This window comes from Dinoponera quadriceps, unplaced genomic scaffold, assembly GCF_001313825.1.
Source record: "Dinoponera quadriceps isolate SergipeBrazil2010 unplaced genomic scaffold, ASM131382v1 scaffold1069, whole genome shotgun sequence".
In the NCBI taxonomy this organism is placed as follows: domain Eukaryota; kingdom Metazoa; phylum Arthropoda; class Insecta; order Hymenoptera; family Formicidae; genus Dinoponera; species Dinoponera quadriceps.
In genome coordinates, this window is record NW_014555200.1 from 1,576,342 (window position 1) to 1,589,931 (window position 13,590).

General features: G+C 46.4%; 1 protein-coding gene across 6 annotated transcripts in view; it reads left to right on the forward strand.

The window, feature by feature from the left end:
• LOC106743418 (rap1 GTPase-activating protein 1-like) overlaps positions 1-13,590 on the forward strand; it is an 82,835-nt gene that overhangs the window by 10,983 nt on the left and 58,262 nt on the right. The window contains exons 1-2 of one of the 6 annotated variants that reach the window (XM_014617236.1): positions 2,285-2,473; positions 3,528-3,990. The exons of 2 other annotated variants lie outside the window; for them this stretch is intronic. In XM_014617236.1, the coding sequence (XP_014472722.1) occupies positions 3,950-3,990 (41 nt within the window). In that variant the 5' untranslated portion in view covers positions 2,285-2,473; positions 3,528-3,949. Of the gene's footprint in view, positions 1-2,284; positions 2,474-3,451; positions 3,991-13,590 lie in introns of those variants that run through there. 3 more of the 6 variants (XM_014617237.1, XM_014617238.1, XM_014617235.1) reach the window with 3 other exon arrangements.

Below are 13,590 nucleotides of genomic sequence, written 5' to 3' on the forward strand. Positions count from 1 at the left end.
GTTATTCGCGCACCGTTGCGCGCGTACACCTGTTAGATCTCGAACGACACACGGGGAACATTAATTTCTATTTGACAGATGTATCTGCCCGATCTTTTCAGCTTCATCAGCAACCGAACGGTCCGTTCGCTGCAAAATTAGCATCGCCGCGAATCGACCGAAATGCAAAGCCGTCCCTCTTGTCGGTGTCTTTCGAGAGAGACACTCGCTCGTTATCCGCTCGCATTTCCTCGTTTGCGACGACGAGATTCCGGGGTTCGAATGCAAATTTGATGTATCGCCGATGTCGCTCGCGCATCGGTTTCGGACGAAGATTAATGATCGGGCGTTAATAACGGCGATGGCGGCAGGGGGTCGTGCAAAAAGTAATTCCGCTAAATTTTGATGGATACAATGGAACCGAGATTGGTATATGAAAAAAAGCGCGCGTGACATACGCCGGTAATTGGCTATTCTATTCGCGATGCGTCCGCACGGGTGTCCTAACACCGAGGGAGAAGGAAAGAGGGGGAAAACGGGAGGGTTGCATCCTCGTTTCGAGAGCTATGCCCTCGATCGAATCTCATAAAGAGATTATCTTTCGTCCACCAGGAGGAACAGAAAGGGACGACGCATCGCGTGAAAATAGCGTGTCGAAGCCAAAACGACAGTTTGGAATAAATCGGAAAAAATCTCGCAAAATCAGTATCACAGCGGAAACGGCAACATTGAAAGAATACGCGTAATTAACGGTACTTGGGAATACAATCATCGTAAGGGGACCGACGCGCGTGAAAAATGAAACGTGAAAATTCGGGAAACGACTTCAACGTTAAATAAATGTTATTTTGCTCATTTCTAAACTACAAATGCGTATTATTAACATACCGATCATTATAATTTTATTAACATTAATACAATTAATTTTTATGAGACATATTGTTATCAACGCGATATAAATAATGGCGTGTATTCGGTTGTTACCACGCGTTTGTCACCTTTATCGGCGCTAAGCATTATCTCACCCTGTTCGTTAGATTTCCTGTTTCGTTACAGCATATGCACGATGCATATACAAGATGCATGTCTGCATTCAAGCAGGAATAATCTTATCGGGTGGAGCAACGGCGGTCGCGGCACTTCGCAGAAGGAAAGCGTACTTTCCGTGGAGCCGAAATTTCCCGGAAGTTTTATCACAGCCGCGACTTCCTCGAGGAATCTACCGCAAATAAATATTCGTGTCGCCAGATGTATACGCACACACACACACACAATTCGAAATGACCCTTCCGAAACAAAACGCGACGCATATGTTGGAATATCTCGCCATTTATTTTCGTTCGTTCCGACGACCGATAGCGTTTCCCCAGTACAAGTTCCCCGACTACTCGCGAACGTCACCGGAATTCGAAAGATAGGAGCGAATTAGAGATAGCGTGTCGCAGTGTGTACTTTAACAGAGATATCGACTAGACACGCACCTGTCGCGGAATTTTTTACGAGTAGTGTCTTTGCACCATTTCGGTAATTTTACGCGATCGTCTGATTTTGGAATATTTTCACTCCGTTAATACCTCCGGACGTAACGCACGACTTTATTCGCCATTTCGAGCATATATGTACGTGCGATACATATTATCGAGCTGCCGGCTGAAAGAATCGTCAGCTAATCCCACGGTATCGGTCGGTCTCCGAAAAATTGCGCCCGAAAAGCGGTCGGCGCGATCGCTGTGAAATCCATAATACGACCGAGCAATCTTCCGCGGTCGAACAACGGGGCATACTATTAGTATATACGTTCGGTCTCGTGATTTTCCGCCGAGTCGCTTCCCCGTGCTATTATCCCAGTCGAAAATGATCGGTCTTACCGGCGTAATGGCGCAACGTGGAGGACGACTCAGGGGGGAGGTCCTTAACCCTAAGCTAACTCGAGCTAAACCACCTCCCTGATCATTCCCTTAACAAATAAAGATAAAGATCTCTCCCTCGGCATTCTCGTCGGGTCCCGAGAGAGTTTTTCCCCGAACGATGTCAATCTAAGCACTCGATCACTAACAATCATCGGGACTAGACGGAAACGATTGGCTCCTGAAAGAGCGCAAACATCTTATCGTACACCGTCTCTCTCTTTCTCAAGAGTGAGAGTCCTCCTCTCGAGGACCTCGCACGAGCGAGAGGAACGGAAGGCGGAGGACACTGCGGTGGAACGAGCTAGCCCGTGGAGGAGGAAGAGGAGGAGGTGGCGGAGGCTGTTGCGGGTGGGAGCGAGTGCCACTGACGATGCAAGTACGGGCGGGCTCGTTAAACAGTTCTCTTCGGCGCTTCGATCCGCTGTCGCGTCGTCTTCTCTTTCGCTTCATTTCGGAACGTCGATCTTTGAGTCTTGGCAAAAAGCGAGTAGTCGCCGCATTTTGAAAAAGTGTTGCATTCGATATAATGTGCCGGTCGATCGTACAGTACGTGTGTATCGAATTATGTGCACGATGTGAGCCACGTGAGTAGAGCGGGAAACAATGATTCGCGAGTTTGTCGTCGTTATCGTTGTTGAAAGCGCGACTGGGTTAACCGAGACGAAGGGCCACGTGGATTCACGTTACGACGGGGGGGGGGATCGTCGCGATGATACGAGAACGCGCGAAACACCTCTCCTAATATCACAACCACTCACGGGATGCATTGTTTGTTCGAATCAAGGCGATGATGTCGCGAATTTATGAATCTTTCCGCAGACTCTATTCGTTAAAGGGAGGAGAATTGAATTTTACATGAGTCGTTTCCGCGCGCGGTTATAAATGGAACGTTTTCAGATAGGGACAGGGGTTCATTCATCACGACGGGGATAATTACTTTCCTACGTCGAGATTTCTCTCGAAATTACAAACAACCCGCGATCTACGATTCGCGTTCTCAAAGTCAATTCTGGCACGTCACCGCGGAAAAAAGCGCATCCATCACAGTGGATACCGGGCGGGGCGAGATGAAAGTAGCGGGTAATTTCAAACGAAGCTTGAAATTGAGACGGACACGCGCTGGTGATCGGGAGACGATATATATGTCCGAGATCTTCTTCGTGCACGGGACGAAAAAGACGGGTCCCTTCCGTGTTCGCCTCGAAGAAACGCATCAGGGGAGTTAATCGATCGCGAGCGATAACGGTACCCGGCGCGTTATCTCGGCGCGTATAATCGAGACGAAGAGCGACGACTCGGCGCTCCCCTCCTTCCTCTCGCGCCGAACATCTCATGAGTTCACCCTCGGATCGCGTTCTTGCGTCGACCGCGCCGATGCGCGACGAGAAGCCGCTCCTTCGTATCGGGAGTTCTCGATAATACCGTAATTCATTTAGACTGACTAACGATCGAGCGCGCAGGCTGCTATACTTAACGTATTCGTGTCGCTGTTGCGCGACTCTAATCGCGTTTACGTTCTAATCCCTCCCCTCCTCCCTCGGTATTCATGTCGTATATTTAAGCGTTGAACGCGTGCCGCCGACCTACTCTGCGAACGAGTAGCAGAATAATATATTAACTGCTACATAATATTCCAAGGAACTGCAACCATTCTCTCACTTCAAAGCGAAATCTTTCTTTCATATTTCCTCAATATTTACATGCTATTGAAATGTTCATAAACATTCCTCTCACCGAGCCAAGGTCGCGCTTGACTCGACGTTCCGCAGTTGGACGCGAACGCTTGATACGTGACAACTCGCGTCCGTTTATTTCGACGCGCTAGAAAAATACCCGGTAAAAAATTCAGCTCTCAGCCGTCGATCGGATGACCGAGCGAGCGTCCTGTACGCAGGTGTGCGCGTGACTCGCGCTGCGACTTGGATTCGAGGCATCGGGGACGTGGTACCGTTCGGTAAATCGCCTTAGACTCGCTCGACATATCGGCCGTGTGATTATTTCGGCATCGACTCTTATACTTCGACGGGGGTGTGTGTGTGACGGAGCGCGACGAATGCGACATGCTGAAGATACGCATGCTGGATTACATCGGCGATGCTGGGTGAGTGAATGTAACGCGCGTTTACGTGGATACAGGGTGCTCGATCTTCGTCGATCGACGTTGTTCCATTGTGTTAACAAAATCTAATTCGCGCGTCCCGTGGATTACTTTCGGCCGGGACGATTTTGCCGCAAAATATTTCCGTAGATGCCGATAACTCTGTGAAAGGTTGAGCGTCCTGACTTCCAGCGGATCTTGGAGCAAAACGTATAACTCGTCAAAATCGCATACTCGGTCAAAAGTGTTGCTCAGTGCGACGTAGTGTTTGATAATTAAATGGTCAGACAGCCTGTATAATTTTGCGTTTCATTTTATACGATATATATGTATCTCTCGAGTGATTTCCAACAACCGGAGTAATTTTATATATTATGTGATGTATTTATATATTATGCGATTTCTCATTTAATGCAACATGCATATGGAACTTTACGTGTAGAATATCCGAGAGCGACACTTGTCGATGCACCTAGCAATTACGCGCGTTTAAGAAATCGCTGCGCGCAGGCTATCGAATGCGTCTATCTTCTCTTTTTCTTTAAGATAACGGACGCGCGATACTGCCCTTTTATCGTCACGGTTTAACATGCCGTTAATCACCGCGCGATCCCGCGAAGGAAAGCGGCGAAATGAAATTACGATCGTTAGGGACCGTTTCGGTGCGCGCGAGCGAGCAAGCGGCCGATCTCGGCCGCTAGGAACGCGTATCGCATCCGGAATACCAATGAACACGGTCGCCGAGAACAAGGCTGATCATTCTTTCCCACTTCGGGCACGTAACGATGTGCCTCGAGCGCGCTTAAACGCGGATCGAGCTCTCGGCATGAAATTGGAACAGCCTAAGAGCCCACCGGCCTCCTCTCTCTGTCTTTCGCGCCAGACGCGATGTACCGGACGACAAAGGAACTCTGAAATTTATGGAGCACTCTCGAGAGCCCAGGCTACCGTTCGCTTATCGCCGACGTATTAATTCGGCCGACGTTAAGTAGCGATCGGACGTTGCCTTATCCGATGCGTTTTAAGGAGAGTGCTTAGGGAGTTCGATGCTCCGTGACGCACAATTTCAATTAAAGCTCAAATGTTGTATTTTAGTCTCTCTCTCTCTCTAAAAATTAATCTCTATTTACACGGACCATTCGTTTACATTTTCCTCGAATCATACGTTGCATCTGCGTCAAGAAGCTTCTCACTGAGAAATGACAAGATACCGTGAGTAACTCGATCGGTCGAATTTATTAGATTCGCTACGGAATAAGAGTCTACAAATCACGCGGCAGACTTGTCGCCGCTTTTGCGGCATCCTGTATATCCGCGGTGAGACGCGGGAAAGAAAAAAAAAACAAACGCCTGACACACACTCGCGAATGATGCAATTCCCTCTCCGCGACCGATCCGCTGCCATATCTGCCCGGCCGAGAGTGACGCGGATATATTTCTAATTTCCTGCTTATTCCGCGTCGGCCCACACTGTCCGTTCATCCGGGATATAATGACGGACGCCTCGTGGGTGCGAAACGTTGGCAAATTAATCGAACGAGGTCGTCGGATCTCGAGCGAGTCAGCCGAGTCACAAGTGAGCACGGCAATCATACGGTTTCACTCGGTGAAACTTTTCCAGCAGCGTATTTACGCGTGCTCCCCGACACGCTTGTTATTCGCCGAGACTCCCAACCGTCACGACTGTATGCATACGAAAAACACCTGGCCGATGTGTATAAACTTTTTCATCGGAGTACGCGAGGACTACAATTCGAAAAGTCGGATAATTAACACTTGCTAGTGTATATTAGTCAATTATCGGTAGCAATCGTGTGGCAAACGTGAGTATATTTTTTTCGCGCCGGCGCGAATCTATTCTCAGATTTTTCATTAAGATCGAGCGGATAGTGGCAGAAAGAGTGGATTTCCGGAGAAAGTTTGGTTTAATATTTTTTTAATTGCGAGGAATCTCGGAAGCTTATCTCTCGGACCATTATAAAATGGACGTATCGGTAGAAAGTCGATTGTCATTTAATCGTCATTTAATATGTCATCGTGACGGTCATTCAGCGCCCCTCGCGTGCAGGAAGTAATTATGAGGAAACTAAGCAGGAAACGCAACCGCGGAATCTGTGAAATTACCCGCAAGCGCCATTCATTATGATTTCGAGGAAAGACGATTCGTAACGGTTATATTGTCGCAATAAATAATTAGCGGTGTGATAAACATTGGCGACCCGCCCGTTAAAAGTATCGTCCGCGGCGTGTCACGGATCCTTTGACGTCACAAAAGTCACAAGAACGAGAATCAATCGCGATATAACAATTGCTACTGTTGTTATTGTCACCATTAACTTTGAATTTCGCAAGTCTATCGAGTCACATTCAATTCTTATGCGTGAATTCTAAAGAGAGAGACTCGCTTCACATTGCCAATACGCAATCGATTTTTCCGGTTGATGCAGACGCTTGTTTTCGCAAATCTTGGACGCGGTCGTCCTTGTTTTCGTAAAACCGTCGGCTCGTAAATCCCCGGGAGGACGAATCAGATCCGTAAATTCGTAATTTTTTTACTTGCGTAGATCCAACGACAGATGCACCGACTGATAGTTTCGCGGACACTTCGGTGCCATAAATCCTCGATTCTCCGACACCGTAAATTCCCGTTTCCGCAAATCCTTATACAGACGTACGTGCGGCCAGCCAGCTCCCATTATGCGAATTCTTTCGTTACACCGGCATATGTCCGTTAGATTAATCGCGGCTTCGTCGCGATTTCATATTTCTCTTCGCGTATCTCGCTGAAGATAGATATCTCCATCTTTCGTGTGAGCGCAGAGCCTCCCCCTTTCTCTCTGCTTTTTCCCTTCGTTTTCCGTGTTCGATTCTCCTTCATAGAGATACAACGCGCGCGGAGACGCTTTATTCGTGGAAACGACACTACTCGCAGGCAAGGCTGCCCGGTTTCATACGACTACCTACGTGTACTTATACATGGGTGTACAGCGTGTTTCAAACGATCGTTCGCGAAGAATACTTTACAAAATCCCCGATACTCCCGTGCATGAATTCGCGGGAACGTTTCGTGAGGCGAATAAAAATTGTTCTAACGCCTTTTCTCCGTTGTAAATTTTTGCCTCCTTCCTTTTCCTCCGGCGATATTCATGCGTGCAAAGTATCGAGAGATCATGAAGAGCGTTATGCTAATAACGTTCAAAGGATGAAAACGCGTCAAAGGCGGGTAGGGGAATGTAACCGTCGCGCATAAGAAATCAGCACCGTGTCAGGAGTATGAAAAAAAATCAGGTTCTTGAGTCTGTACACGAGCATGCTTCGTGCACGCCCACTTCCGCATGGATCGTCCTCTCGCGACACACTGAGAAGGATGTAACCGTCCAACGGGTTGAATCGGGACACTTTTCGTGCGAACCACCTTAGCGTAACGAAAAGATCGGCGACGCGCGTAAAGTAGAAGGGCAGCCAAACCCGCCGGGGGACAATTCGGAAAACAAGATAAGATTGAAACATCCGGCCACCAGATTCTCCGACGCGATAGATATTTCGGTGAACGAGAATAATCGATAGATATTTCGGTGGACGAGAATAATCGTGATTTTAACGGTCTTGAATACTTTAAGCGAAACTGAAATGCGAGTTGGTTGAGTGCGCGTGGGAATTAATCGATGTCGCTGCATCGGAATTTCTGATCTTTTCATAATTGGTAGTAATAATTTGGAGCGCACCGTTTCTGAGACACCGTGTTGTTCGCGCTTTTCTTTCTCTTCGTCGTAAACGCAACACGTCAAAACAACGTGTTAAATGTGGCTCTTCGTATAAAAGCGCCCGTCGATTTCGATCGCGGTGGCTGCACTTAAGACGCGATAATAATTACCGAGGTTGACGCGACTCGCTAAGTAAGTGCTCTCGCGCACCGTACAAGTGGTAGAACCAGTTGCGGATGAAAGTAAGACGGGGAAAATCGCGCGATTAGATAATCGCCGCAACGCTTTTTGTGCCGAGAAACACGTCTCTTCTTGACAGATCGAATTTCGCGAAATGCCGAACCCTGCTCGAGATTCAATCCTCCGCCCGAATTTTCCCCCAAATTTGTCAGCCTAAATTATTCCTCCTTCTCGGCAACAAAGCAAACTATTGCGACCTTTACGTCGCGATAACTTGTTGCGAAATTACATACGCAAAAACATTCCATGTATAATACTAACTCAGTCTCCAGATTACAAAACACATGCCTCGGGCTGCTTCTTCTGAAGTCGGCTATACGGTGTACAATGTACAGTGACCCGACGCATTCGTGAGTTCGAGCAATAATCCCTTGACACCCGCGACGTGAACGTGGACTTTCCTCGCGTGCGTGTGTATGCACGCCAATGTACAGGGTGTGCCGTTTCGTCTGTTATGTTATATATACAGGAATATGCATTACAAATATTTATATCGTTGCTCGCGTGCGGCTGCGAAATAAAAGCGGGCAGATATCACGTATGATTAAGTTGGGACATTCAGGACGGATTTAAGCCGGACAAGCCTCGCTTCCTCCGTTACTTTCAATTATCGCCCTGTATCGCCGCTCGAAAAGAAGAGAATGTTTCTCGATCGTTCCTCTCTCACGCTGCAAAATCGTTCTTGCAATTTGCGCGTAAATCAAATCATCTGTAAGATGGACAAAGTCTTTTAGTTGAGACGAACGAGACGACCTCCCATCTGTAGAAAAATGTACTCGTTTGTTTCAAGATGCGTCGCACGACCTGCCCTTTGTGCGGTCTCGCGAGCCCACCTTTGTTGCGTCCACCGGGACAAACGGCGTTAATGCTAAATATCGAGGTCACCGGGAAAAGCTAATTTATTTTACTCGCAGACTTGCAGGTCGATATTATCCTTAAAAAGATCAACAATAATGGCTCTATCGAAAATATCCGACGAACGGAGAATTCGCGTGAATTATATATAGCGACATATAATGGTCGTCGCGGCCATGAACGACTCGTGAACGAATCATCCCTGGCGAATAAATTATCGTTTCGCGCGATTGCCATCGTTTTCATCACTCTCTTTTCGAACGCCGCGCGAATACATTTTTCCCCGACCTCTTCGTTTATCTCTGCTTTTTACAATTATAGTAGTAATGCAAAAAATCTGGTTGAATTAATCGGAAAGTTAACAATCAGACCTCAATCTGATTGAAAGAAACGGAATTTCTGACGACCCACATGTGGTTCTCACAATCAGAAGTTCTGTTTCTTTCAACGAAAATTATTGTTTCCTTTCTAATGCAACCGAAACTTTTCCCCCTGTACAAATTATATAATAATACACAATACGTATATTTTGACACACACGCATATATCTGGAGAATTTACAGTCGCTCGTCACCGACACCCGGTATACACCCGCGCGTACGTATTTATCCGTACGTGCGTATCCCACAAAGAACGTACGCGGGAATATCGAGTTCTCGGCAGGGAATTCGCTTTTCGCCGCGCGGAAGGGCGATCGTCGAATACGAAAGTATTCTCGCGGTTATTTTCTCGCGTCGATTCCGCGCGCGTTTCTAATTTCGCGACGCGAGAGAGGACTGATGGAAATCACGCGGTGGAAATCAGAAGGTGAAGCGCGGCGGACCACGAAATAAGCGTGAAACGCTAAATGCAATACTCCACGCGCGGTAAGAGAGATATTTATACATTGCGCGATCTCTCTCTCTCTTTTCCTAAAGGTCTCTCATGTCGTGTGGGTCAAGGGGAAATCTAATGGGAGAGATTACATAGCGGATCGAGGTGACTATTATTACCGTCCGTCTCTTGCTATCGTAGTACTCAACACATGGTAAGTAACACGAGAATATGATCTTTGCCGATCGGTCGGTCGCTTCATCTCATCCCAGAGAATTCCGAACGATATTTATCTTCGATGCATAATCCGTTTACACACGGAAGAATAACAAATTGAAATTAATTATCCGACGGATGAATGAAAAGAGTATCAGTCTTGACTCTCTAGAAAGAAATCGCGAGAAGCGAAAATGCGACAGAATTCGAGCGTAACGTCGATTTTCCTTATTAAAGCCTCGGTACTTAAACACAGGGCTTTTTCTTTTCGCGTGGGTGAAGCCTCCGTAACGCCCAGCGCAATCGTACCGGCTTTAATACCCGCTGAATGCCTGAAAGCGCGTCGAGTAAACTTTTCTTTTATAAATGCAAAAATAAACGGACACACACGGGGATTCTTTTGCGGATAATAAGACGTCTCGGTTTCTTTGATCCCTTTTATCCTTTCGCGCGGCGACGTACCTCTATACGTCGTTAGTCAACGTCGCGGCGGTAAGGGACATTGGCTCGATTTACGAAGTGCCGACAGGAAGAAGGATTTCCATTCGTTTTAGTCGCGTGAAGACGGGAAAGGGGCGATACGTTCGCACGCTCGCCGCTTTGTCGACGTTCGTCGCGATGTAATCCCGTAGAAACGACAATACTCGAACGTTGCGCACAGATGAGAACGACACCCGGCGTGACCTTCGAAAATATTTTCATCCTGCGCTTAGCGCTTTAACGCACGTTAAAAGTCGAATTACGCAATTTTTTCGTACAGAACATTCGTCGACTCCACACCTAGGAGGAATTTTTTATACCCACAATTGTTTCGCTGAACGATTCGCAAGGATCGTACGCGAAGAAGAAGAAAAAAAATTGTTTCTCCAATCACGAGTGATTCATCGATCTCCCGCGGGATTTCAGCCGGGAAAAATCTCCGATCGAGGAAACCATCGTGAAAATTCATTACACGTTAAATCGCGCTTTACATTAATTACACGTCGAGATGAATTATTCCGCCGGTGTCGGACATCCCCGTGTGCGCGCGATGACAGGGAGGCTACGTACTTTACGAGCGATGATACTTATCACCCTCGCTAACTGTAATTACCAGTTCCGCCGCGAGGATCTTAATGTATCTCGGATTTAACTCACCGGAAATCGCGTGCCGGAAGTAAGAACGGGGAAAAACGACGCGTCGCGCGGTTGACGTTCGGTCCGGTAGATATGTAGTGCTCTAGGTATACCAATTGACCCCCGTTGAACTCCGCGAGCACGGCAATTAGATGCGCTCGCTGCCTCTCGCCGAACAATTGAGCCTGCAATAACAGCATAAAGTTTGAAACTTTACGCGCAATGAGATACGTAATCATTGTAATTACTATCGAGCGGAGGCTTCGGTGTTACTACTGTCCGATTCGTACTTTTTTTCCTTTAGAAATTTGCCGAAAAGAACAGTCATACATTTTCTCCACTCTGCAGTTAATTCATTGAAATTCTGAATCTCTCGTAGGGGACTTTCAAGCGCATTGTGAATTTTTTTGTATAAATAATGGAATATTCAGTGTGGATTATTTCTTACCTCACTCTGCGTGTATCTTGGTTGTTTTTATAAATTTGAGCAGGTGCGCAAAGTTACGTTCTGCCAGATTATTATTTCTTCATCTTACGCTATTACTGCGGCCGACTGTTCAATTAGAAGGCTGATGTAACTTGATGACTGTCACTTTGTCGCGGCATAGAACCATTTCGTTAGGTCATACAGGGTACCTCCTCGAATGTCACTCGTCACTCTAACGATACCACGAATAGGCGATAAACGTCGAACGAATCGTCGCGCTCCAACGATAACGATGCTCCGAACAGACGATAAACGTCGAATGACTCGCTGTTGGATCCGATAATCGCGGAAGTATACGGTTTTCCTCCAGTGACATGGAAACTGTTGTGTACAAGCAAATTTATCTCGCTCTTGTATCCGTTAATGCTCGCAATCGGACGGTGAGTAAGATCCGGCTTGAAAGAGAACTCGTTGGATTCGACGGAATCGCGCGAATCAAACAGCGAACAAAGGAAAGCTCGCAAAACAATTTTATTGAAAAGATTTGATTCCGCATTAATTTTTCGCGAATTTCATCGAGCTTAAGAACCAATTTCGAGATACAACACTATGCAGGCTATCGTTACTTGATATTACCAATACTCATTGCCACGTTCTCGGTGTTGAAACCCAAAGAAGAACATGTTCCAGAATTAATTTAACGTTCGGTTCGTATCGAATCGCGAAATTAACCCTTAAATGAATGCATTTTTTTTTATTACTGAATTATTTTTTTTTGGGTTCATAGGTAGTCCCAGAAAATGAGAAAAATATTAAAAAAAATCTCAGGCATATGTTGAGCATTGCCTTTGTGCCTTTTGGATTGTATATTTCGTTCTAAGGAAGAATTTGGTCTTCCAAATTCTTTACGTGTACTTTTGATCTCGACAAAGAGGAAAAATAAATATGTTGCAAATTTGCAACACTATGCATTTAAGGGTTAATCTGCTCGGAAGGAATTCGGACACCGCAGCAGGACGCACGAGAGTGAAGCGGGGTCCTTCCCCTTTCCAAGCCCCGACCCCATGAAAAAGAGACACAGATCGGAGAGAAAAATCCCCAGCCACGAAAGTTTTGTTCGCGTGCCGGTATCCCTCTCTTACCCTGCTATTAATAATGACGCGTCACACTGCTCTTTTCGGCTCGAGTTCTCTATACAACTGCCTACGATGCGGTACACGGATGAAAAAGCGATACAGGATACTTCGTGTACGCGTGCAGCAGTTTTTTCCGAAGATCATTCTCTGCCCTGGCCCTCCACCGAATTGCTGCTCTCGATCTCGCTGCCCCTTTCGTTTTGGTCTCATTTTCCAGACGAGCAAGCATTTTTTTTTCGTCATTCCCTCTTTCCCAGTCATACTTGGAAATTTCGTGTTATTCCATAAAATTGTGCCCCGAATGAATGACGAACGCAAAATAGACGCAAAATAGACGCTGTATTAATTTTTCAAACAACTTTAATAATCTCAATATGAATAAGAGGGGAGGATAATGCACACTCTGTTTCGTTACGACGCGGCAATTAATTATGCCCAATGCGTCACATTTTCCTAAGTAAGCTTCTTTAATTATAAAGTCGCTCCCAGATTCAGCAACGAGTATCTGTTTAAAATGATGAATATAAATAACGGGACACGTGGCTTGCCTCAATGCGCGATCTCTCGAAAGAATAATTCGGGATTTTCGATGACGTGTCATTATGGCGATTGCAAGTCGAGATCGACAACCGATCGAGTGCGCGCGTTACTTTATTATTGCAATTGTTCGCTGCTCGGTTTTTCACCCCGAGAGAGTTACGGGAGTTTCTTTCGTTCCTCGTGTCAAGATTCGTCAGGCTCTGTCAAAACGGAGGTCCTGTCAAAGGGGGAGAATACCGACCAGTCTCTTTGTGTCCTTTTTGTTTTCGCGCCGTTCTACCTTTTTTTTGCCGTGTCTTTCTTTTTTTTCATTCTGTATCCGATACGCTCCAAACGAGGGAGAGGATTGTCGAGCGTTCGCGCATTGTTACTGTCTGTTTGTACTCGTTCGTTCGTTCGTTCGTGCACGTCGCATTCGCGTTTTATAATCGAGTATCGAAAAGTGCGAATCGCCATCGATAGGAGAAGTTGGTAAGAGCATGTTCTCACGTTTCACCGATTTTATTGCGACGCGACTCGACAAAATGAAAGATAAAAATAACAAATCGCGTTCGTT